Here is a 25610-nt window from a genome sequence, read left to right on the forward strand (position 1 = left end):
CTTGGGAATGTGATTGGTTGTGGTTGTGGGACATTTCCACTGTAAAGTTGTGCCTTAACTGTTTCTGTTCCCATGTAAATGAAACTGTACTTACAAGTTTTCCTTTTGATGTGTTTTGTGTTTATCACATACTGTAAATGAAAATAAATAAAGGTGAAAATTTTAAAATACCTGTATATGTTTTTTTTCTGATTGTGTATATGTTAACACAGCTCTTCATAAGAGGGCACTGTTTAGCCAATAATACCAGATTCAGTACCTCGTTTGGAGGGCACTTAAGGGTTTATCATTTTCTTGCTTTCAGAGCTAATTTACTACTTAGTTTTCAAATTTATTTTTGTGCTAATTCTGGCTTGTAGCTGGCACAAATAGGAAGTGGTGTCATTTCACACGGTACTATTTTTTAAAGCTTCCTCAGAGTGAGAGCTTTTAGCTGAGGCTGGTTGCAGCCTTTAATTTTCCTCCCTTTGTTTTCCATTTGCTCAGTTTTATCTCTTTGACTAAACAGTTATTGTTTTTACACATTATCATAGAGCAGGACAACAAATCAGTTTTATTCAACATGATTCACAAAAGCCAGGGGTTTGATGCAGTGGTGGATTTGCATGTTTGCATGGATCCTGGTTAAAGTGCTTAACTAGAAGCCCTTCATGCTCCACTGTGAATGACTGGGATGCTGGTACACTGAGGCTGTGAAGAGGCCCACCTTGGGGAGAGCAGAAATAACTCAGGCCATGATGTGCATGGAGGATGTGTATTTGTGTGCCACCCACACATATACTACCAATTTTAAAAACTGGTTTGCTGTTAATGCCTACATCTTTTTGCACCAAATACCACTGAGAGAGGCAATACCAAACCACATCAGGCAGATATTCAAAATGTAGATACAGGGAAGTTATCAGATACTGAGACAAAGATTCAGAAAATGTGTTGTACCTGTTTTTACTGTAATAAAAGAAACAGATGATGGGAAGACAGAAAATTGATCAAATCCAGGTAATAACAACTTGTGGTTCATTCTATCTTTGCTGTCAGAAACTATCTTTGATAGCTTTTAATTGCACCAATAATCATTCACTGGGTGGCATCCAGGTCTCTGACTGAAGGGTGAGTTCATCTTTTTGTCTGGCTAGAACACCTGGCAAGCTTTCCATCTTCTGTAGTGATGCGCCTTCAAGGTTCACAGCCTTTCTTTATATACACTGGATTAAAAAGGAGACAAGCTGTGAGACACACAGACACTCATTTGCAATGTTTAAGATGAATGTCTGAATGGTATGATGAAGCTGAAACCACTAAAGGTTCCATATCAACTTTGTCAAACTGGGCTCCTAGGCAACAGTAGCAGCAGCAGTCTTTAGATGATTGTAAAGACTTCACAATTCTGCATCATATCAGCGAGATGTTCTGGAGAAATTAAGAGGGGACCATCCACCGTGGCTATGAACACACAACAGATTGTTGTATATGTTTTTATACACATGAATGTGGCAATTTAGAGCTTTGAGGGAAACTCCAGGGTGAACTTAGGCCACAGTTAACACCACACTGGTTATTCACAATGGGCAGTGCAACAATTTGTGTGAATGAGAAAAGCAAACATCAAGTAAATTTTGCAGCTTATGCTACATATGCTCAGTCAAGAAGAACTGGAGCGCAGGAGAGAATGTCACCCTATTTTCTCAGTCCACAGACTTTTATACTAAGATGTAAACAAACTGCTCTGCCCCTGAAGAAATATTCTGTGTATACATAAAACATTTAGATAAGCAGGTTTAACCATTCTTTTGATTAAACCTTTTTAATGTCCAGATTAACCAAAAAGCCTTGAGCTCCAAAAGTAACAGATACTTCAGTCCTATAGGTCTTTAACCATTTCAACCTCCCACTCAGTCTATTATAAAACAAAAGCAGAAAACCACATTATAATATTTTTAAACTATTAGATGGTAATAAATGGTAGACCCCCCCCCCCCCCCCCCCCCCCAAAAATAATAGGCTAAAATAAAAAAATAAAAAAAATGTTCTATTTTGTTAAAGACCTCATATGAAAAAAATTGACTTTTCTTACCATTTTTTCATGGGTCAGGCCTTAAAGGGTTAAATACAGTTATAATGAAACACAATTAGTTGCCAGGGCCACAAAATAAATAAAAGAATCCTTTCACCTCTAAATACATCTCCGGGATTAGTTTAAATAAAAGCAAAACTGATTGAGGATCAAACTAAAATCAAGGATTAGAAAACTGAAATGGATTTTTGAGTCTTTTTTTTTAAGTTTTTGCTTCCATTAATCATCTCAGGATCCTTCTGAATGATCTGTTATTGTTGTATTAAAAAAACTGTCGATAAAGTAGTTCAAACTATCTTCTTCTCCAGCAAGTCAATACAAGATAAAGGTGCTGAAAACATATTGATGCTTCATCATTAATAATCCAATGATGTTACAAATAGACTAATGCTTCCACTACAAGCTCCTGCCAGCACCCTTTTTTATTATGCAGGAACTGCTTTATGTCTGCTTAAGTAAAAGACATGACAAGGCAGAACTATATTTTTAAAGGAAATCAGTGACACTTGGTCTCAAAATGAAAATCGGTGTCATTACAGTCAGGCACTTCAATAAATTTGGCTTTTTTTTAGTTGTAATAATTTAGTTTAATGATCCATTCATGGCATATTATACCCAACCTTGACTCAGTCACTTTTAAACAAATGTTCTTGGACAGTTATGAGTCATGTTGGAGTGAACCACAGGCCAGATGTGAGTAATTATGTTCAGCTCCAGGAAGATGGGTTATTGTCTAATGTAGACACTGACAGTGATTTCTTTTTATTTGTTTTTCCATTTGGCATCACCTGCTGACCAGGAGATGCTTAAAATTAATAATTGCTTTGACTTTTTGTAACTTTTTATTTGAATCAAACTAGATAAAGTAAAATAGTGTATTTCAGAATAAATGCTATTTAGTTGGGATTGGCATTTGCATACCCTAATTTACATGTAAACATTTGAACCATAACTGAAGATAAACCAATATAGCCTATATTCTTTATTTAGATATATGTTGCATTCAAGAGTCAATAGCCTACAGCCAGCACCACCACTAAGTTACTAATGATTTATAAACTGTGAAACATCAAAACCTCCTCATTCCAAAACATAACAGGGTGATGGTTGAGCTAAAAAATTGATTCCACAATTTGTAGCCTACCATAAGAACCGTTCTCTGTAAGCTCTGCGCTTTAGGTCCTTGATTCTCGCCAACTTTCTGTCCCGGGTCCCTGGGGGAGGAAGCTGCAGCCTCACTCGTCTGCTGTGCGGTGGCCCGGACGCCCAAGTGACAAGCCTTGTGGTGCAATCTACGTGTGTACCATCCTCGGACTGACAGGGCCGGAGGCCCAATGAAATAATTCGACATATTGAGGTTGTCAAATCAAAGCCGAAGAGGAGGCGCTGTCCCGTCACCATCTGAATGACGTCATACACAAACAGCTGGTCGTTGGCAAATATCTGAAAAAATGTAGACAAGCACAGCGACTGAGAACTGCACCCGGGCTGCAGCCCCTTCACAAGATCTTTTGCTTTTAACGATGTGGCAGCTGGAGCGTCTGGGCTGGGGATGTAGCCCTCCGCGGCTCCTCTTGCTAGTTTACGTCCATCTCTGCGCTGTTGGAGGTGAGTGCTTCTCTTTCAGCCTGCCTGGCTTTGATTCTCGCGGAGAGCTGTTCCTTTTGTCGGGGTGCTGAAATCCTCCCAGCAGCGGCAGCAGCACCGCATCCTGTTTCTGCTTTCAGTTCAGTCTCCCAAACACCCTCAGCTGCTGTCTTTAATCCCGGCCACTGACAAAAACGGTTTTCAACAATACGGGCTGGCTTCAGTTTATATGTCGCACGGGCAAAAGGTTGCTGCTAATTATGGCACGCGACACACTGACAGATGCTCCTAAAGGTTGGGAGCTACTGAGAGCCGATAAAAAGCACATTTTACTGCACGTTTTCATTGTTGTCGACTCTCATTACGTTTGTTTGCAGTTGTTTTATTTTGTTGTAGAAAGCAAAGCGGAGTTACGATACCACTATATAGTACAAAAATAATATCTGTCGTGTATTTAGAGATTGAGTCACACGTAGTTATTTCTGGATTTTAATTAAACAGTTTGAACATCGAACTGATTAATTGGTCAACGTGGCATTTTTCTAGGTTTAATTCACAAAGAGATTGCTACTTCCCTCCCCACGGGTTATCATTATTATTATTGTTATTATTATTATTAAAACAATAAGTGTAGAAGCTTTTCTTGTGTTTTTGGAAGTCCGCCCACCAGGACGTCGCTGCTGCTTCAGGAGAAAGGCGTGAAATAAAAAGCTCAGTGTTGAATTAGTGGGACAATAAATCTATACATGCAGGACATGTTGTACTAACTGTGGTCACAGAAGACTTTAAGGGTTTGTCTGAGGGTGTTGCAGACTTGTTGCTGTTTTAGTCCATCAGTTTCTTTTGACGTGGGACCCCAATTATTCTCCCCTTTCCCCTTGTTTTTTTTTTTATTTTGGAGGGGGATATACTGTACATATGGTGGTATATGAAAATGCAGTCAGAAGATAATAAAAAAGAAGGCTTCCCATTTACAGCCTCTTTCTGACTGTGTGTTATCCTTGAGGTGGGTGTAAACAGGTTAGAGCAATATCCTGACTGACAGTAATTAAGAAAACTCAACTAATTGTTTGCCACTGTTAAATTAGGTTTACTTTTTCATGTTCGTAATATAGACAGTTTCTCTTTAGCAGCTATTTTTGTTAAGAAAGATAAAGTGTAATTTCTAAAAGCAGCCTTTATCTTTGCTGTTTGAAAAAAAAGCCTTAAGACAACTGTGTGAAGTATTCATGTGTAAATCTCATGTAAAGATAACAAAAAGCAGGATTACGTCTGGTTCAGGCTTCCACCGGAGTAAGACAGCGGTAGGGAGGTAAGATTGAAGAGATCACTGAATTCAGAATTGTGCTGGCAGAAAGCCTGTAAACACTCTGCTATATCCGTCTTCAAATGATATGTCTTTATTTGGCAAACAAACAATCATATTTAGATATCGTGTCATATTTACAGCTCCAAATTAATGTAGCCTTAATACATAGCTGCCAGATTGTCACTGATGCCTGCTCTGTTCGCTTGGATTTAAATTTTCTTTTGCTCAGTGTCGTTTTCACAAGGAGGATTTCTTAAATCATACATGTTTGTTCATGAATAATTTTCCTGTCATGTAATGAAATGATCACAACAACCTCAGATTGCTTTATGTTCAGAGTGCGACATGCCTTAATATTTTATTTTAAAATATTCAGAGATTATTTACAAGTTACAGCTGGAAGTAGTCCAAAGGACAGCACAATATAATGACCAGTATTTGCTGCATGTTAAAGTTCATAAATAGCTATTAGCGGTCAGACATGCAAACACAAAATGAGCTACTCAGACTGGGTTCCACCTTCTTTTTGATTTTCATTGCCTTTGACTCAGAAAAAAAAGACACATTTCCATTCCTAAAAATTAGAAATCATCATTGCACAGTTAAAAGATTAATAAAATTGAGAGAAGTTTGAAAAATAAACAGTTTCAAATAAATAATCACTTTCTTTTTATTCCTAGATTCAGCAGCAATCTCATGACCTTTTCATTAGAGTCCTGTCCTGAGTGTGCACACTTATTTTTAATGATAGATAGGCACTTACTTTGCCTGAAAACCACAGGGATGAGAAATTTATTCTAATTTAAATATCTCTGTTGAATAGTAAAATCACCATACATAACCAGACTTCCTTCAAGATCTGCTACTTTTTTTCCCTTTGAAACATCTTTCTGACTAATTAGTGATCAAACAGCTGCAGTATGTCATTAACTTTTAGCATTCGCTGCGGGATCTGTGTCTGGAAGGAAATCTTATCCATTTGTTTCTAATCAGATAAGCAGAACATACAGTTGGCTCATTGCAGACTCAAGCAGTGTTAATGTCAAACTCACCCTTTTTTCTCTCTAGTCTGCAACATCAGGCATAGTTATCAAGTAATCAAAGGGCAAAGATGAATTTGACTGTGAAGAAAGTTTACATATGATACAGATAGTGTTCCAGAAGAAGGCATGAAGGAGAGTATTAGTAGAGGCTGGGAGCTTTGCATAGGATTAGGCTTTAGCTTTTGACACCAAGATTGCTTCATTTCTTTCAGTTTCCGCTTCCTTATTCTTCATCTTTAGTATTCAAGGTCGCCTCAATGCTTTAGGTGAGATCCAGTATAAGCTTGGAAAACTGGCTATAATGTGAGGGGGTGGGTAAAACAGAGAGGGGTCATTTTTCGTTTTGCACACAAACATCTGAAAACTCAGCACATTCAAAAAATCTTTTCCCTTCATGCATCTTGCACCTCGTGAGTGTACAGGGTCTCTTGGTTTTCTTCACTTGCTAAACAAACAGCAGCATTAATACGAAAAGCTTGCTTTCTATATCGCCTCAGCTCTTGAACAAATAGGGTTGTTTTTCTAATCTATCCTCAAAATGCTACCATGAAATCTTGTTTCGATTTTTTTTTGTACAAATTGCAAGTGAGATAAATAAACCTCAAAAGGCGTGCTTAAACATTGAGAGATACTACCACAGGTATTGCAAGTACAGGTGGATAAACACAAATAGAACATGTTATAAATGGAAATAAATTCTCCCTGCAGTCAAACATCAAGGTGCCTTCACGTTGTTCCCATGGAAATCTGCTTCCATACTTGCACTTGTCCAAGAGATGCTTTATGTTCTGCTGTAGCAATTAACTGACGCACACAGTTTCCTCTAGATTTTACCCACCCGCTGGGTCTGTTTGATTTGAAGCCCATGCTCCTGTAGGTAATGTGGCAGATTACACCTGCCACTTGTTCTGCTGCTTTTATATGCAGAAGCTTTGGTGGATATAATCCAAGGATTTGACATTATGCAGGGTGTGAATGAGCATGTATTCATGCATACATCTCCTTCAGCTGCTTTAAAAGGTGTTAAAGTCTGTGATCACATATTTAGATGATCCAGCTGTTTGCTGGGTTCAAGGAGGAGCTTGTCATTATCGACTTATGATAGGGAGGCACCATATGGCTCTGTGCTGTTTACAAGAATGATAGCATAACTGATGAATTGGAAGATGTTTTTACTTTGACTCTAGTCTAGCAAAATAATGTTAATCAATGAGTATCCTCATTTGCAGCATGACTATGGATGTTTGTCTGTGTGCGGGCTGATCTGTTCGACTGATCCAGACTTAAATGTCTTTACATCTAGTGAATGGACTGCCATGAAATTCTCTTTAGATAACCTCTTTGTTGTCATTTATTTATTGACACATTACATCTGATTTATGTGGTCACTTGCTACCAGACCAAGTACGAATTTTTCAGATGTAATTATTTTTAAGAAATCACTATTGATGCAAGATATTCAGAACAGATTTTGTACTGTAATGCACCGATGCTAGTTGAATTTAATTCAGCCCAGTTTTTGTTTGGGATTGTCATAAGGGAAAAAGTGAATTTAACAATCAAAACTAGGTTGTTCCTTACCCCGTACCAGCCTTGTCGTGACCTACTTAACAGCATACCCAGCAATATTTTATATTAAAAGTAGTCAAACTTGAACTTTCTGACATGAATGCAAGACTTTTTAAGGTCCTTTAAAGTCTGATTAAAACAGAAATAAAAATAAATTCTGAGTTTGTCACATCACAGATAAAGATGTTGTTAACCACTCAACCAAATATTAATGATTAAAGCAACCAAGTAAATCAAATTAGGTGTCCAAATCACTGGAAAATGAGTAGTACTCTCGGCTCTGAGATGGTGGAGACTTGTCTGTACAACACCATGATTGACAGATCTAAGATCAGTTTAAATTAAAACACACAGGACACAGTGATCATTGGTATTTCTATTTGTTTTTTAAGCTGAAGCAAACTTTTTTTTTTTCCTTTTATTTAACTTTCATTTAACCAGGAAAGTCTCACTGAGATTAAAAAGCTATCTTTCAAGGGAGTCCTGGCCAAGAGGGAGTAAAAAAATTAGATGTAAATCCCAAACACACACTCCAGATATTAAATATATTGGTCACCTTCAAACTTTAGATTTAGTTAGCGTTAGCAATACTGTTGGATTAAATTAAACGTACTTTCTGAGGTATGGGATGTCCTGTGAATACTTAAGATTGGCGCAGTGTGTGAGTCTCAGTCTGGTGGTCACGGCAGTGTAACTGGGTATCAGTTTACCCACCTGTTTCCGGTAAAAGAATGTAAAGCACCAGGTAACTCAGTGGTGGGGAAACACAACTCATTCAAGTCAAATGGCTCCAACAGCCTATCAAGTTCTACATGGTGAATCATTGATTTGATTTAGTCATTTACTGCTACTTCCAAAGCTGGCTGAGCATGCACAAGAGCTTCATTTGAGAGAAGAGGCTTTGGAAGCAAAGCTGAAGCACAGCAGAGAGGGATGGACCTGCAATTACTACTGTTCACATTTTCAAAAATTTCAGGAATAGCAAGCTCTGCTTAAGTGTATGCAGCCACTGGATGCTGTGGAATCTTCTCATTGGAAGCATGCAACCTAGAAATTCGCAAAGACATATAGTATGAAACATTAAATGTTTTAAAGGTATGTTTACCAGTTCAATATTACTTTAATGTTTGAACGTTTATCTATTAATTTCAAACCACCCAGTAGCAGAGCCACACTTTTACACATGGGGGACCAGAGAATGAGGAAAACTTTATTAGGGGTCTATATAGTAAGAAAAGAAATGATTGTGTTCCTCTGTAAGACAAACACTCATAAACACTGCTGCCATAACTTTGGTCACATTAGAGTGGAAATATTTGCAACAACTTCAAAAAGGTCCATAGAAAGCCAAGTTAGTTGTTATGGAGTCCAAGATGTGGCACTTGATATGGTAGTAGGATCAATGGCTTCTCTCCGTAGCAGTTCGGGTTTACTGTCCAGTGGAGGTGGTAAACTGGATCCTTGTGTCTGACCACAATGGTGTGTAGCTAGCTCCATGCTGGGAGCTGCCTGTCTAGGCCAGATCAGTGTCCTTCTGCTTTAAAAAAATAAAGAAAAGTCATAAATCTCTCTCTCTCTCTCTCGCTCTCTCTCTCTCTCTCTCTTTCTCTCTCTCTCTCTCTCTCTCTCTCTCTCTCTCTCTCTCTCTCTCTCTCCCTCTTCATTCTTACATATTACTTTAGAAAATAAGAATGGTCACTGTAAAATCAGCTAGCAGCCTTGCTAACCTCCTGTTTAATTTAAACTGCATCATGTAGCTCTAGCTTAGTCAGCGCTAAGTAACTTGGATGCTGAGATACTCTTTGAGCATCTTCATAGTTTATTTTCAGCTCCAATCTGAAAATCTTGATGAACTGAGTTGATCTGTACTCCCTTAATACACTCGCTAAAAACTAATTATGACATCTTATTCCCAGATTATCTTAAAACTAATCTAGTTCAGATCAAGCCTTTCATAACAATAGCAGTTGTACTTGTATAGGGACAAAATCTTTTCTAGGAAACTACTTTAGAATTTACTTCAAACTGGTGTAGAGACACCGGTGATAGATTCCTATCTGGAAAGACCTTTCTGTAGCCCCATCTCTGAAACTACGCCTAAGCAAATGATTTATTGATTTGTTTTTTTTTTTTAATGAGATGTAGTTCATATCACCTAGATTTTAATTATAAAACAACATTGAAATTCTGATTGGGGCTGGTGAAAGTAGGTCAAAAACCTCCTTGATCTGTAAAATCTGGTGCAGACACCCATGGTTCCCAGAATATGAATCCTCATAATTTTTTTTTCAAAATCCCAGACTGTTTAGCTCTAGCCCAAATTTAAATTTCCAACTACCAAAAGATGGTAAACATGGTAAGAATAACAAATTAGGCACCTGCTAAGCAGCAATATGTTAGCATTGGCATTAAGTTAGTGTGTGAAAAAGCTAACATACTACACTAAAAAGGTTAAAAAACAACCTCACAAATTTAATTGCATATGTTAATATTTGAGCTGAAACAAGTCTTTGCACCTACATTGCATTTTTTGTTTTAAATTTGAAGAGATAATTTTATGTGCCACCCCTACAAATATTTATGGAGAATTTCTTCTGGCTTTGTTCACCACAGATTGCCTTTTTGTGACTGAATACTTCACCCGCACGCCTCGTAAGCTAAATGCTTTCAACTCCTTCGCTAGTGTGGAACTGTTTCACTTCAATGTGCCTGACGACACCATGATGGCCGTATGGAACCTCATCACCTTCAAAGAGCAAGGAGGCACGTTTGGGGACAGCTGCCCAAACCGCAACGTGACAGTGTAAGATGATGAGTTTGTGCCGTCATTTTTTTTTTTTGTTCTGAGATGGCTAAAAATATTTCTTTTGTTCTTTGGCTGCAGTGTTCTTCTTTCAGTGGGAATTAGTATTTTCTAATCAGCCTGTTACCTGTGGGAAAAAGGTTGCCATAGCTGGTTATATCTGAGCAGGGCCAACAATTACTAGTAATGCTGTCACATATAGGAGTGGCTCTGACAGCATTAGCTGCATTAAGGTTTTGTCATCATATGAATCATCATATGTATTTCTATTCTGTGCACTTCTGATTTTCTGTCTGAAATGACAGATATTGCTATTCTGTTTGAATTTGAATGAGTCATATTTTAAATTGATGATGCCATCTATACTCATGTCAGCCTTCCTGTGGATCAGGTCCATATTTGGCAGATGACCATGTTGTTCATAAAAGTGTGAAGACTAACATGGTTTGAACTGTGACTATGTGATTAATAGGTACTTCAGGTCTGGAGCTCCTCCAGTAATCAACCCCCTGTACACCCGCTTCCCCCGGGATACAGTTGTACCAGGGTCGTTTGCTGTGACGCTGACCTGGACTCTTCCCAACCGCACAACAGGCGCGTTCAACGTGACCAGCCCTCTCCCTGGAGACTGGTTCCTAGCCGCACATTTACCCAAGGATGAAGGCAAGATCTCAGTCAAGGTGAGGCCAAGCATTTATCACAACTAACTGACTCACCAGAGCTCCACTGACAAACACATACTGTGAATAAATCTGTCTGGATATTGATCCACCAGACCAATATTGCCATCTCTGCAGTCATGCAGTTAACTTGGCTAAAATGTAAAAATCCCCCATCCAGCATCAGCTCTTTAAAGCAGCAAATTTAAGGCTTGAGCCACTGTTATGTTGTTCATCCTTCACCTGTGGTGACTGGTAACATAACTTTAATGAGATCTACTCCTAAATTTTCTCTTTACGGTTGCTTAACTCCCCTTTATGGATGACAAAAATCAAATAAATATGATGTAAGTAGTTGCTGGGATTAGTATTCCAGCTTGTGCTGCAAAGCCTAAAGAAGCAGAACAGTGTCAGAGAGTTTTTCTTCATCTCATCATGTTCTCCTATTTGGCTGCATAAACACCTGCTGATTTCCATTTCAGGCAATTTATTTGTCACTGGCATGGTGTTCTGTTGTGCTTCCTTTGTGGTTTCCACTAGCTGGCAAAAGTGCACCTTGAGTACACAACAATCAAAAATATCATCAGAAGTTGCCATCAGCATCAAATGTGCAAAAGAATTGGTTTGCGTTGGGACATTGGGGATGAAAGCCACCGTGGCTAAAATGTGACTAGCTTCCAATGACACACTGCATAGATGGAAATACCAAATTCTGCTTTATAGAGCAATTTTTCAAGCAAACAAGATGCTTTCAGTTCAGAAAGGAAACACAAATAGAAGCAATTCAAGAAGAACACAGGGATGCACACTGCATTTATAACAATCATTTCAGCTCAGAAGTTATCAACAAGGATTTAGCCACTGAAAATAAAAAAGTTTTTTTTCATGGCTTGCTAAAATGTGATTTACTTCTATATATAATTATGTATTCACTCGTTAGTCTTAGGTTTTCTTAACAGAATTCAAAAAAAATATATTTTTTCCACCTGCATCGTGTTTTTCAACACGGGGCACAGATCTGAAATCATCACTCTGCATAAATGAGAAAGCTGATGGGGAGTTGTATATAATATCAAACATTATTGCATCAATCTCTGTGCTGTAACATGTTCTCTTGCATGACTTCATGAAAGTCTAGACCATCCAGTCATGTCAAGGTTACAGAGATGCCAATTAAGTGAAATAAAAGGGGTTGTTCAAGTTCAGTGAAAATGGCTCCTGATGCTAAAAGCTAAAAAAAATAAGGTCTTTCTGTATCCATTATTTAAACAAATCAATTGCTGTTTTATGATGCTCATTAAGCTCTGCATTAGTTAGTGTTTTATAGTATATGGTAGCCTTTTTTTGAATGGCTATTACCCAGTCAATATTGAGGCAGCATATATGTAATGCAACTTTAAAAGGCTGCAATGAATTAATGAGTTTAAATTCTTATTTTAGTTTATGAATGACAAGACAACACCACAAACAACAGGTTAAAAAATGCTTTTAAAAGAGCTACATAAAAGCTCTGAGGTTTCATTTATTGCAGCACTGTTGCGATGGATTGCATGAGATTGTTCAGGTGCACCTAATAGACTGGAAACTCACTGTATACCCCAGAGTTGACCCTGAAAATGCACAGCCTCTGTGGGCATGTCTGACCGAAGGAGCTAAAATAATGGAATTAGTCAGGATTTCTTTGGGGAGTTTTAGTGCTTTATGTGTTAATGGAGTTTAAGAGGCTTTAACAGCTTGCCAAGACTGAAATTCTGCAGAAAATAAGTGGATGCCAATATCTGTGTTGGTATGAAGCTGTTCAAATTTAAAGATATTGAACACCTTACAGTGTGAAAACATTGGCCTTCAAAAACCCATATTTAATGAGTTATAATTAAGACGCAACCTGCTCTACAAGACACATGTGCAGGTGGAAGTGAGAGGCTGTAATAAATCAAAGGGTCACCCTGGCAGCTGCCAAAATAATGACACGTCTCAGTAATTGTTGCCTGAGCATGAGGGGTTAGTGATCAGCTGACATGAGTGAGGGACCTAATTTGGCATTCGCACCTGTCTTTTTGAATCAGGTGCTGCGTTTCTACAAACATTTTGTACAGCAGATCGTATGTAGCAACAGTGCACGGTCTCATGCCTTTTAAGTCATTCTGTCAGCTGGCTCATCTCACAGCATTAATGGATCAGAGCAACACAAGTGAAATAGTGGGTGCCTGCTCTACAATGTGTGGCAGAGTGGAGGAGGAAGGCGTGATATTAATCCAGGAGGCTGACAAGCTTAATGCACACAGTCCATTAGGAATTTTCAGCCAGTCTGAATGATATCTAATCTTCTCCTTACCAGTTAAAAAAAAAAAAAAAAAAAAAAAAATGCAATGTTGGTGAATTTACTACAAGATCACAGTTTAAACCACTGCTGTAATATCGTTGTAGGGTCTGTCTGAGGAATGCCAGTATTTGTTCCAGCCGCAGCTCATTGTCCAGAGGCTGATTGGGATTTCAGTGCTTTATCCTGGTTACTTCATCGACCAGATGATACCAGTCCATAACAGATCTGCACTTTACAAGTAAGTCCTCTGTGTGGGCTTCCAAATCCTTCACAAAAACAGAATGTGTAGGTTTTATAATGACACACCAAGATGAAAGAGAAGAAGAAAGCATTTTACTTCTTCAGTTCAACTCCTCGTTTGCTTTTTAAGTTATGATTTCCTTTGAGTCTACACTATAAGCTGGTCTTGCAATTTCTGTGTGTGATTATGGTTTCCTCACCTTATCGACTTCCTGCTCTCCTGCTTTGATTCTTGAGAGCAGAGCAATAGGAATTTTTTTCAGGTTCATGTTTTTCATGATTTTTTTTTTTTTTTTTGCCTAAAGGAAGGAAAAAGCCATTATTATGTAAATGTATGAAAGAATGATGTGCAAGGAGATGAACTGGTTGCCACTCAAAAATATATTCATTTAACAAATTTTACTAAAAACCTTTTATGAAGCTTGACAAGCACCATGCATTCACTGAAGAGGCTGCTTGGTAATACTGACCATAATCTTTTGCTGAGCTTTGTCACTTTTATACTGGTGGGTCATAAGTTGAAGATTGTTCAAGCAGGCACATTGTGAGGCTGTTACTTACTCTGAAATTTAGAGTTTTGATGACACAAAGGTTAACCGCTTTGCTAGAGTTTTTCTGGCCTTGGTGTAAGGATAAGGAGACATACTGAACGAAGAGTTCCTCTAAGTGTCTTATATCCATACAGCTGAAGGTTGTTAACTTTGATTTAGATTTATAAACATAGCACAAATATTAATGAAAAATTTCTTTTGGAACTTATTTCTTCCCTTTAGTATAACCAATTGGTATAGTATTGTACATCTTTAAAAAGCCTGATTAGTCCTTTTTACAATAAGGTATGATTTTAAAGATCAGGCTTCTGTGGAATGAACAACACAGCTAAATGTGTAGGAGGTGCATAAAAAAGTGTACCAAAATCCCCTGAAATATTCTTCTATTGGTATTCATGCTTGTTTTGAGATTCAAGACCTACCAGGTGTCACAGATGTATGAAATATTGAAATGTTGAAATGGATATTGTGAGGCTATTGGCAATCCCATATCTAAAGAATCTGGGGCCTAAATTCATCCTCCAGGATGACATTGCTTTCCCCCACAGAGCCAAGATCATCACAGAGTACCTCCAGAATTTGGGAGTGGAGACCATGAAATGGTCTGCTGTGAATCCAGAGCAACTGAACACTTGTGGGAACAGCTTGTGTGTGATAGAGAAACTGACTCAACCATGCTTGAGCTACTTTCAACAACTACTGGTTGAGGAATGAGATGCCGTCCCACAGCAAAATGTGACCAAGCTAGTGACCAGAATAAGGGGAAGGTGCTGAGCTGTTGTGGCTGCGTATGGATTTTTCACATTTCAATATGTTTCCTGAGAGTGTAAAATTAATAAAGTTTAAAAAGTGTAAAAAAGTGTAAAAAAAATGTATGTGTTTCTAACTCCTACTACTGTGGGAAAGTTTAATCATCCAATCCACCAAGCAACTCAAAACATGAGTGATAACAACTGCAGGGGTTTCAGGCACATTTTATTGGGTGGACTACCCACATATTTAGTTGTTTCTCATTCCACAGAAGAATAATCCTTACAAGTTAAACCTCATTGTAAAGGTGACTAATCAGGCTTTCCTATCATGTATAATACAGCACCAACTGGTCTTATCAAAGAAGAGAAAAAAATCAACCAAATCAAATTTCCTTACCTTTTGTGCTAAGTTCAGTTGTGGAGGTGTTACTGACTAAACTTAAGAAAGTTTTTCCAAGTGGAGAAAAGAAGAAAAAAAAGTATTTTAGGGATGCACAATATTTCTTATCTGCAATCATGGCTGTTGATAATATTGTGCACTGTTTAGTTTGAAAACACAAGATGTTTGCAGATTAGCAGTATTATCACAGCAGGATGAATTATTTTTTTTCTTTCTTCTCTTTGTTTTCTCACCAATCCTAATAAATCCTAACTTGTGCTAAAACAGAAGTGTTCAGGGTGTGTGCACATTTTGCAGTGTGATAAAATACCTATAACCTCAATCCATGTGTCTGTGCAGGGTGTTCATCCCCAATTATATATCAAAGGTGAAGGTTCAGCTGGTAAACTGCAGCACCAAGAACAAAAGCAGTGACAGCTGTCCTGTGGTGCTGAAGATAAGAGCGAGGGCGCCACCGGTGCATAACTCAAGTGCCCTCGACTGCAGGGAGTGGAGCCCGTGTGAATTAGTCACCTTCGTTCCTGTCTGGGAGCAATGGTACTACATCCTGGTGGAGAGGTATCTGAGTAACTCTGACGTCTACTTTCGCATCGGGGTGCAAGTCACAGGTGAGTGTGTTTAACAGGAATAAATCTGACTGATCTTTCCTCTTCTTTTCTTGCTTGTAGCAAATTTTTAGTTGGATCAAACATGAGACTACATTTCAAGAGTTTTAGAGCCTCATCTATTCATTCACTGAAATCAGTTTTAAATCTCTGTATCTGATTTAAACTATGTCATTACTGAGCAAATGAAGTTAGGCTGAAGCTCTGTAGCTTCAGTTGAACAGCAGCCTTTTCAGCCAAATATGACAGCAAAAGGATGTATAAACTTTAAAAGGATGTAACAGCAAGAGCAGAGGACAGAATCAAAGTCAGTCAATAGACTCACAGAATTACTCATAGCATTACTATAAGTAATTCTTCACGAAGTAGATCTAAAGCAACTCCACACAGAGTTTATAAAAGATGACATTTTTGTTCTCAACTGAATAAATAAGTGTGTTATGTATTTCACTTTAAGGGCTACATGATTAATCCTTTAACTGGATTCTAATAAGATTAAAATACAATATTATTTCATAGTACTAGCTCCTAAATCATTGCCACCTGGGCTTAACTAAGTAAATAGGTAAGTTTCTCCTATTGGATAATTACTGCAGTTACTGGCAAGAAGTTATTCAACCCTAAGTGATGCAATGAGTAGCTTTTCATTTCTTAAACAACCATGTCGGGAAAAATGTCAGTCTGTTTAAGGAGGGTCAAATCAGTGGCATCAAGCAGGGAAAACATTTAAAGTTGAGAAACTAAATTTGGGTTAAGAACCGTCCAATCATTAAAAACAAGAAGGATAGTGATATCACACGCTGATGTTCTTGTTTCTTGTTCTGATTTAGAACTGAATTGGCTATTTTTAACTTGCATGTTTATTCCCACCAGCTGCTTGTTTTATAAGCCCGACAACTGTACCAGTTTTACAAATGAAGTCAAAATATCTAATGTTAATTTGTAGGATTTCTCTTTATTCATTCTCTTTAATTTAAAGATAATTTAAAAGGTTTTTATCTCTAGAATAAGTGAGCACTTTGCTACTATCATAGTCTATTATTATTTGTTCTTGCTGCTTTGGTTGTGTAATTTAAAAAGATGCTGGGGTGATGTCTAAAAATATTTGAATTCATAAGTTAAACTTAATTAACTTAATTTCATCTCACAGTGGATCACTGCAGGACCTATGCCCATTTTGCAGAGACATAAGATGTTATGTAAAATGTGGAAAAAAGTGATAAATAATTTTAAATCTATATTTAACTGAAAATAATGAATGGACAACATGTAACAACAACAAAATGGAAAGCTTAAAATACACACATTTTTAAGTGGGTATAGAAAATGGATGGATGGACGTTATGAAGTACTTGAACCTGGGGGAGCATTTAAAAAGTTGCATAACGGTATTAAAACACTTGGAGGAATGTCACACAGTGAATTAAATTAACTGGCCACAGGTCAGTAGCATGATTGGAAATAAAAATCTAAGAGAAGCTGTATGCTTTGGAAATGAAAATAGAGAGGGGTCTAATAAAGTGTGAAAAACTATAAACGCAAATTATTTAGCAATTAAAGGATAATGTTTATTTCAGAATTTCATCATCATCCATAATGCTTACTGTTATTAAAAGATGAAAATAATAATTAGAAAGTGAAGCTGAAAAACCATTCACTGGCAGTGGTCTGCAGGTCCTCATGCTGTACTGAATGAAAAACAAACATTATTCTTGAGTGGAAATCACAGAAAGATATCAGGTACACCTCTGAGAACCATCGTTTAATCTTTTAGGTTTAAAAGTTTAGTTTAATCTTAATGCAAGCATTTGCAATATGTAATAAAATTGTTACAACAGAGGCTCAGAACGGTTGGGAGGATGAAATCCTTCATTAAGCAAGAACAAAAGAACATTTCACTTTAAATACCGCAGATGGTCTCCTTAGCTGTCAAACGCTCACAGTGCTGTTATAAGAAGAGGTGATGCAACACAGTGCTGAACACTCCACAGTTTATTTCAAAGGTGTTGCTGCTATTAAATTCGAAGTTTTAGTTGCAGTATTTGATATATTGTCTTTGTACTTTTTTCAATTAAGGATTAGCTTTAAATTAAACTGTAATTTCACTGACATGTTCAACACCATTCTAGCTTTTATCTGTTTAGATAGAGTCCTGATTCCAGAACTTCCAGTTCTGCACAATTTGCAGTTTAGAATTTGCTGATAAAAAACTTTTACAGATAACTTCTTTGTATCAGCGCAAACATCTCCAAATGACTCTTGAAGTGTGTCCACAAGGCTTCAGCTCTTAACAGATATAGGTCAGAAATTGATTTTTGGACAAGAAAAGTGGAGGCCAGTTATTGCTGGACCATTAAAAAGCTTGTTCAGGGAAAAAGGCTGGAGCTCAAACAGAGGTAATTCATGAGGGATCGCTAAGAGGCCAGTGATTCCATGTCTCACTGCTGCTTTCCATTTTTTGGGCTGTGGACAGCTGAGATATTCTTGATGCTCTTCCTACAGGGATGGCTCTCAAATCTGTGGGAAGTCCACTTCCATGTAGCGATCCTCTCCCTCTGTTCCACACTGTACAGTGCACTTTGTCACCATGGCAACACAGACACTAATTATTCACACTCTGTGTCTCCTCCTGCCTGCCAGGCAGATCTTACTTGACCTTTTGTGGATTTGAATTGAAGAGCACCCCAGGTTCAGGAAGAACACCATCTGGAGTTCTCACCTTTTTGTTTGCTCGATAATATTAGTTCTTGTTGTAACGAGCTGTGTCAGAAATGGAAATATGCAACCTTATTTGAAATCAGTCCAATATACAAGCATCACAGTCGCTGGCTAGACAGCATGTGGTAGAAGTAGGTTGCAATTTATTATTTATTATCGTTGTATATACAGGCTTTTCAATGCAGGTGTCCTGACCTTGATTGACTGGATACTGAAGAGAGTTCATGTCTACTGATGTTTGTAAAAGCAAAACGAAGCCACTTCTTTAGATATAAATGTAATAAAACATGTTTACACAGCCTCTCCTCCCCCAGCCACCCACTCGCACAATTACATATGCATGTGCTTTATGCCGCATGAGACTTTATGATTTTACACTTGTTCTACATTAAAGTTACTTTGGTCTTATGCGTGCACTGTGTGGTATTTCAGTATTTTTAGGAGTGCTTCAACTGCCTGAATACATGTCAGAATACTTCACACTCTTTCAGAGACAACTTCATGCAAACAAGGCTGTGCTACAAAAGCCTTTGAAAAATGCTCTCCCCCTTGGGGACTGGTGGTATTTGATGGTATTTTGCCAGTTGCCATCAGTGACCATTTTGCAGTGAGTTGCTTTGTGCTGAGATGGAGCATACCATTTGCAATTACAGTGAATCTTTGTCTCATTAAGGAGCTGTGTGCAGCTCTACATTTTGCTGATTACAATATGGAAGCCAGCTGAAGTCCATAATTTCAAACATTTGTAAGATTGATTGGTTACCATGCATAACAGTGCGATTGATATGTTTTTTTTCTGATTTGTTTCAGAATTTCAATTGTTTTATTCTGCAAAATGTTGCAAGGTGCATTGTAAAGCCCTTTAAAAAATAAACCAATAAAAATCCACCTCAATGTTTTACTAATGCTGGAATCTGACTTCATCTTTCTGTTCTGAACAGATTGCTCCAAGTCTAGTTTGTCAAAGGACAGGACGCAGACAGGCTCCTCCATGAACATGCCACAGTCGTTCGGAACAGCGATGGGTTTCTCCCTGTCTGAGACGCTGCTAATGGCAGCTCTTCCCGGCCTGTCTCAGAACGCCAGTCACCTCCACACCTCAGAGGACAGCATCATTTACCTTGCGCCCACAGCAGACACTAACAAGTGCTGGCCCATCCGTCCAACCCTGCGCAATGAGCTGGACACTTTCTCTGTGCACTTCTATGTCTTCTTTGGTCCAAATATTTCAATTCCACCAGACAGGGCTGCTGTATTTGCCATCAACTTGATCCCTGTTTTAGACAGTGGAGGAGTCCTCAACATGGAGCTCAAACTAAACATGGTAAGTTCTGACATGTTTCTTTGATATTGCACATGGCTAACACATAAATCACAATACTCCTGGACTGCTTGTTGACAAAGAAACTGATTTAATGGACAGGGTGTTGCATTCCCTCATCCTTCAAACAGTGCATGCATTTTAGTGCATGAGACCAGACTGTAATCAGTGGAGTAAATATGCAACAGTTAGTGAGGAGAAAATCTGCAAGAAAGGGTGAATAATTGGTCTCACAAAGTGTCTGGCTCAGCCAGACTGCTAAATATGGATGCACGTATGGTTAAAGACTTTGCAGTGGGAACTGAAAAGTTTGCAACTAAACAGATGCCAGTGTTTGGGCTTGCGACATATGTCTCTAATTAAGAGTGAACAAATTATGAGAAAAAGAAATCATGCAAGCAGGATTTGATAGATCTCTGTTGATCTGTCTGTCAGAAAGTGATTGGCATTAGGAATGCACCTGCAGCGACTCTGAAGGTCTGCAGAGTACTAGAAAGCTACAGCTTCACAGACAGACTTTAAAACATTTTATTTCTTAATAGAACTAGAGACCGCCAGGGCTGAAATAAACAGAGGCAAAGCTTAAAATGGAGATCTTTGATTTTATTTCAAAGGAATGTCCTGACATTTAAAGAAATATTCCGTTTTGTTGTCTTCCCAAGAGTTAGACTGATAACAGTTTCATCTCTCTGCATTCAGAAGATCGATTGGTCAAGGACATATTTAGCTCATCCATCCAGCATCTCCCAAAAGTCCTACTAGATTTAACAGAGATGATGATCCATTAATAAATTGAAAAATCAATCTCAGATTAGTCATTAATGAAAATAATCTTGGTTGCAGCCAGAGATTACAGGTTTAAAATGGTTTAAAATGCAGCTGCAGCCTCCGCGCGGCTGCCTCCTGACTTTGAGATAAGCGAGGCTAAACACATTCTTCATCTCCACCGAACACAAAGAGATGAAATTGATAATCAATCTTCTCATCTAACCCCCGGCAAGAAAGCAAACAGCCGTACTTCCCCAAATGTCAGAGAGAGAGAGAAAAAAATCTAATTATGGACTCATAAGGAAATGAAAATAATTTCCTGTAATTAATTTTTCTTTCTTTTTTTTACTGACTGCCTGGTTGACGTTGCCATGAACAAAGTGATCGTCATAGTTTGAATGGCAGCTTTGATCTTTTCTCTGTTGAGTGTTCATTTTCTCCATGTTTATGTGTACATTTCATCCTACAGACATGTTAGGAGAGCCTCTTTGTTATCTGATAGCATCGCTGAGTGTTTTCTGGCCACATTATGCACACAGGGACCAACCTTTACCCTTCTCATCCTATGTGCCACTGTGATCACAACTGAGTTGTTTTGCTGATTTTTAACTCTCCAGAGTTCACAGAGATGGTATGTTGTGATGAAACCTGGCCGGGTGTGATTGTTCTGTACGCCGCGCGTTGTATTCCTTAGACAGTGTGTCATGGTATATTATTCTATGGACAGATTTCTCCCCCTTCAGTGATGATCTGTCACTTGCTTGTCTCAGGCAGAGAATTCAGTCAGCCGCTGCCAGTGGGGGACTCTGGCAGATTTACAAGGTTTTTGGAGACAATTGCTGGAACTCGTCTGCCTTGTATAACTCTGTGAGCAAGAGTGTGAAAGGAATGCATATAGCTTTTATTTCCAACAATTCCTCGAGTGGCATTGCATTGATTTAATCGTCGTGAAGTCATTTTTCAAAGTTCTTTTTAGCGCTAGTGCAGAAAATAACATTTTAAGTGCATTTGAGTGCTAGAATCTTAAACTGCAAAGCTGCATGCATGGTTGCCATTTTATGTTTGCACATGCCTTTTATTTGAAATTATTATCAATATATAGAATTTTTATTTTTGTAAAATCATTATTTAAATAAATATAGAAAGCTTTTTTTCCTCCATTTAATTTTATTTTTCCAGTATTCTATCTTTAAATAGAACCTGCAGATGATGTGAAAAAAAGCAGCTAGATAAATATGATGCTTTATTGAAGATCATGCACATGCCAGGGAATAATGCATGAACAGATCACACCATAAAGAGATAAGATTACATTTTCTGTATTATTTTTGTTCATCATGTTAATCTGTATTGATTTATGTGTATATTACTCTCCATAAACACTGCTGTTTTCCACATGTTGGAATAGTTTTGACTTGCATTTCTCCACAATGACAAATTAAAACCTGGTTAATGTAATAGAAATCAGAGGAATAAAACTTCTGATTTATAAAAAAGTTCTAACCCTTCTTGCACATTTGGCAGCAGTATAGATGGAAGTATTATTCAGAATGATCTCCCATGCTTCCCTTTGAGGGTTTTTATACTTCTTAGCAGAAATGGTCTTTGCTCTGAGATTCTGCTCTTCTCAGAGATGCTTTTCTGGGAATAAGGTTCACACTCTGGCTGCATTGCTCCTGAATTTTCGTCAACTTTTTCTTAAGTTCCCTCAATACTTTTTTGGTAGTATATTTCAGATTGTTGTCTTGTAAATGTAGCCCTTCACCACAGTTCAAAATAATGAGTAGGAAAAGGTTGGAAAAGGTTCAAACCTGGAAAAAGTTTGAACCTTTTCCACAGCTTTTCCAGAGTGAGATTGCACAATATTTCTCTACTTAAAAAAAAAAAAGATAAAAGAAAAAAATATCAAACCGCCATCTTGCCATCACAATGCTTGACTGTAGGGATGGTATTAATAAGGTGATGCTTACTGCCTGGTTTCCCACACACACACACACACACACACACACACAAACATACACACACACACCGCTGGACATTGTGCTCAAATAGTTCCATCTTTATTTCATCAGATCAGAGGATTTTGCCCAGGGGGCTGTCATGTCCCTTTTAGTGAGGAATGTGTTGTTTCTGTTTACTCTACCATAAAGGCGTGACTGGTGGAGTGCTGCTCTGGCGGTTGTCCTTCTGTAAGGGTCATCTAACTACACAAGCAACCTTGGATCTCTTTCAGAGTGATCATTAGGTCGCTGATTACCTGTCAGACAGAGATCCTTCACTACTAATTGCCCAGTGAAAGAAGTCTGTTCATTTTAAGATCAGGAAGTCTGTTGGTGGTGCCTTCTTGCTTGTAATGCTGCAATATTCAGAGAATGGAGCTATAAAGAGGTGATTTCAGTCAAGTTGTAGAAGAATCTGACAGATCATGCAAAGCTAAGTTACAAGTCGTATGTATACGTGCTTGAATATTTAATGTAATTAATGTATTTCAGTCTTTTCCTTTTTGGACTTGATCTATTTTTAAGGTGAGCCTGAAACATGACAAATTGTGGAACTTGAAAGGGTCTTCCTGCCGGCATGTTATATACACATTAATTTATTTCATATTTATTTTTAGTCTGTGACAACCAGGAGAGTCAGTCGGGTAGATTCACCATCTCTCCTCACACAGGAGACTAAATAAAAATATAAGGAATAAAAGACGAACAAAAACACTCCTATTCATGAATATATACATACAAAAAAGCATAAATAAGTAAGAATAATAAAGATGTAGGTCTGCTGATTTATTTTTTTGTGAAATGAAAGTGGTGAATCAAAGCCAGAAAAACATTTCTTTATTGTTGCTAAGCAACATTCATATGTTCGGAGGACGTGATGTGTCCTGAAATAATATTAATATAATATGGGCTTAAAAAAGCCATTTGATAGTTTTCTGATCCAAATAAAGACAAATGAAGAAGTTATTTTAATAGTTTGTAAACTAGAATGTGCAGCATCCAGATGAAAAATCAAGCTGAAATCTGAGGAAAAGATCAAAAATACACAATAAAAATAAGCTGGCATTCATTACCCCCGTCCCATATTTTTCAATCAGACTTGATATATTCATGCTCTTGGAGGGCTTGTTAAGAAATATTTATACAGAATATTTTCCACAGTGGTTGTTTTCAATCTGTAACCTTGATTGTTATTTTGTTGGTAGATGGCACTCCTGACTGAATTATTCCTGTCGTTCATTCACCCATCATAACCAACAGACGCATCAAGAATCAAGCATATAAATCACAATGTTAAATGTGATTAATACAGCAGCATTCACAACAATGTTAAATGGTATTTTATATTCGCAGGAATTAAATAAAACCCTTGAACAATTAAAAGAAGATAACAGACATGAATTTATAATGGAGGCTTAAAAACTGAAAAAGCTATGAAAATAAACAAGAGTTCACATAATGCTCTGACAGCAAAGAAATTTTAAGAATATCTAAAATCCTGGTTTCTGAATAGTTACGATACAGAGTGCTGAAGATAAACCTGGAAGACAGATGGAGCCTGAGAAGTTATCTGTAAAATCTTCATTCCAGCTCTGCACAGATAAGCTGAAAGGAGTTGAGGAACAGGAATTTCCTGTTTTCTACAGTACACAGGTTGTTCAAATGATAAATTTGAGAGATCATACATTATATATTGCAAAATAATCACTATATCTTGAGATAATCTTGCCTCATAATTCCTCTTGTTTGCTAGTGAACCTAAATGTTTAAGCAAAAGGAACCATTTGTCAAATTGTTCACCAGATAAATGGTCCCCTCTTAAGATAGCATTGCTGGAACAGTACATCATCTCTGAGAAATACTCTCTCTTAAAGATACCCCAAACATAACTGTCATCTTGAGGGTGCAGAACTTCAACACAGCACTTTTTATACTATTTTAGCTTGCCCTAATTGGGATGGCCAACACTTGTAGAGAGATATGCAGCACAAAGTGACTTCAACAGATTTACAAAACAGCGTGTAAGTCCTGAAGCATCCTGTCAACCATGTAGCAAATTTAAACCTGGCAGTAATATTAAGTGGGGTAAAAATATATAATAGTTTGTAATAGAGCACTTCAAAGACATGCCTTTCAGAAAAAGTCAAGATTATGCCAAAACATGTAATTTAGTATGTCATGTTCTGGTTTATGAATGTTTGTTACCCCATTTAAGCCTCAGTAAAAAAGGATAAGAACTAACGCGGATCTGTTCAGTCAGAATCAGTTTAGCACAATTTGTGTAAAATTTAAACCTGCTGATGGTGTTAGAAAAATAATCAGAAGATTGCCAAAACTCACTCTAAATTTACTGATCTTGAATGTTTGTTGAAACTCTTGTGACAGTTATTGACATTTAACTCCTAATGTCAACTTCATGGCTGCTTTACAGAGAAAACAAATAAGCATGTTAGCACCATGAATGTGTCTGCTGCTGCCACATGAGGGAACATTGAAGGTGCACTAATGCCATTAGGATTTACCCTCTACGTTCCTCAAATTTCTGTGGTAATTTTCCTGTAATCCATCAAATAATCAGCGAGTGGTGGATCAGAATTTTCACTCAGTTCTTAGGGGCTCTTTGTTTTCTCTGGACCCGTTTGTATGGTAGATTTGGTTTTCAGTTTTCCACAATTATTTTTATTTATTTATTTATTGCTTAATCCTTCAACTTGAAACTGCAAGGGAGAGTCAGGATGAAAGACAGGGAGGAAAGGGGAGAAATCGTGTCAGATGCCAGTAGGCATGATTTATTCTTACTACCAAGAGAGTAACAGGCCAGATGGTGAGTTTAGGAGGTCTGAAATCTCAGCACCTGGCAAAGTGTTTGTTAGTCATTGCATTAATCG

The 25610-nt window shown here is 37.7% G+C and overlaps 1 protein-coding gene across 1 annotated transcript in view; it reads left to right on the forward strand.

The window, feature by feature from the left end:
• Positions 1 to 2993: 2993 nt before the first annotated feature.
• tmem8b (transmembrane protein 8B) overlaps positions 2994 to 25610 on the forward strand; it is a 40734-nt gene continuing 18117 nt past the window's right edge. The window contains exons 1-6 of the mRNA XM_042000379.1: positions 2994 to 3682; positions 10196 to 10385; positions 10858 to 11065; positions 13472 to 13605; positions 15650 to 15918; positions 19575 to 19957. Of these exons, the coding sequence (XP_041856313.1) occupies positions 3598 to 3682; positions 10196 to 10385; positions 10858 to 11065; positions 13472 to 13605; positions 15650 to 15918; positions 19575 to 19957 (1269 nt within the window). The 5' untranslated portion in view covers positions 2994 to 3597. The remainder of the gene's footprint in view (positions 3683 to 10195; positions 10386 to 10857; positions 11066 to 13471; positions 13606 to 15649; positions 15919 to 19574; positions 19958 to 25610) is intronic.

Source organism: Melanotaenia boesemani, chromosome 11 (genome assembly GCF_017639745.1).
Source record: "Melanotaenia boesemani isolate fMelBoe1 chromosome 11, fMelBoe1.pri, whole genome shotgun sequence".
NCBI classification, from domain to species: Eukaryota; Metazoa; Chordata; class Actinopteri; order Atheriniformes; family Melanotaeniidae; genus Melanotaenia; species Melanotaenia boesemani.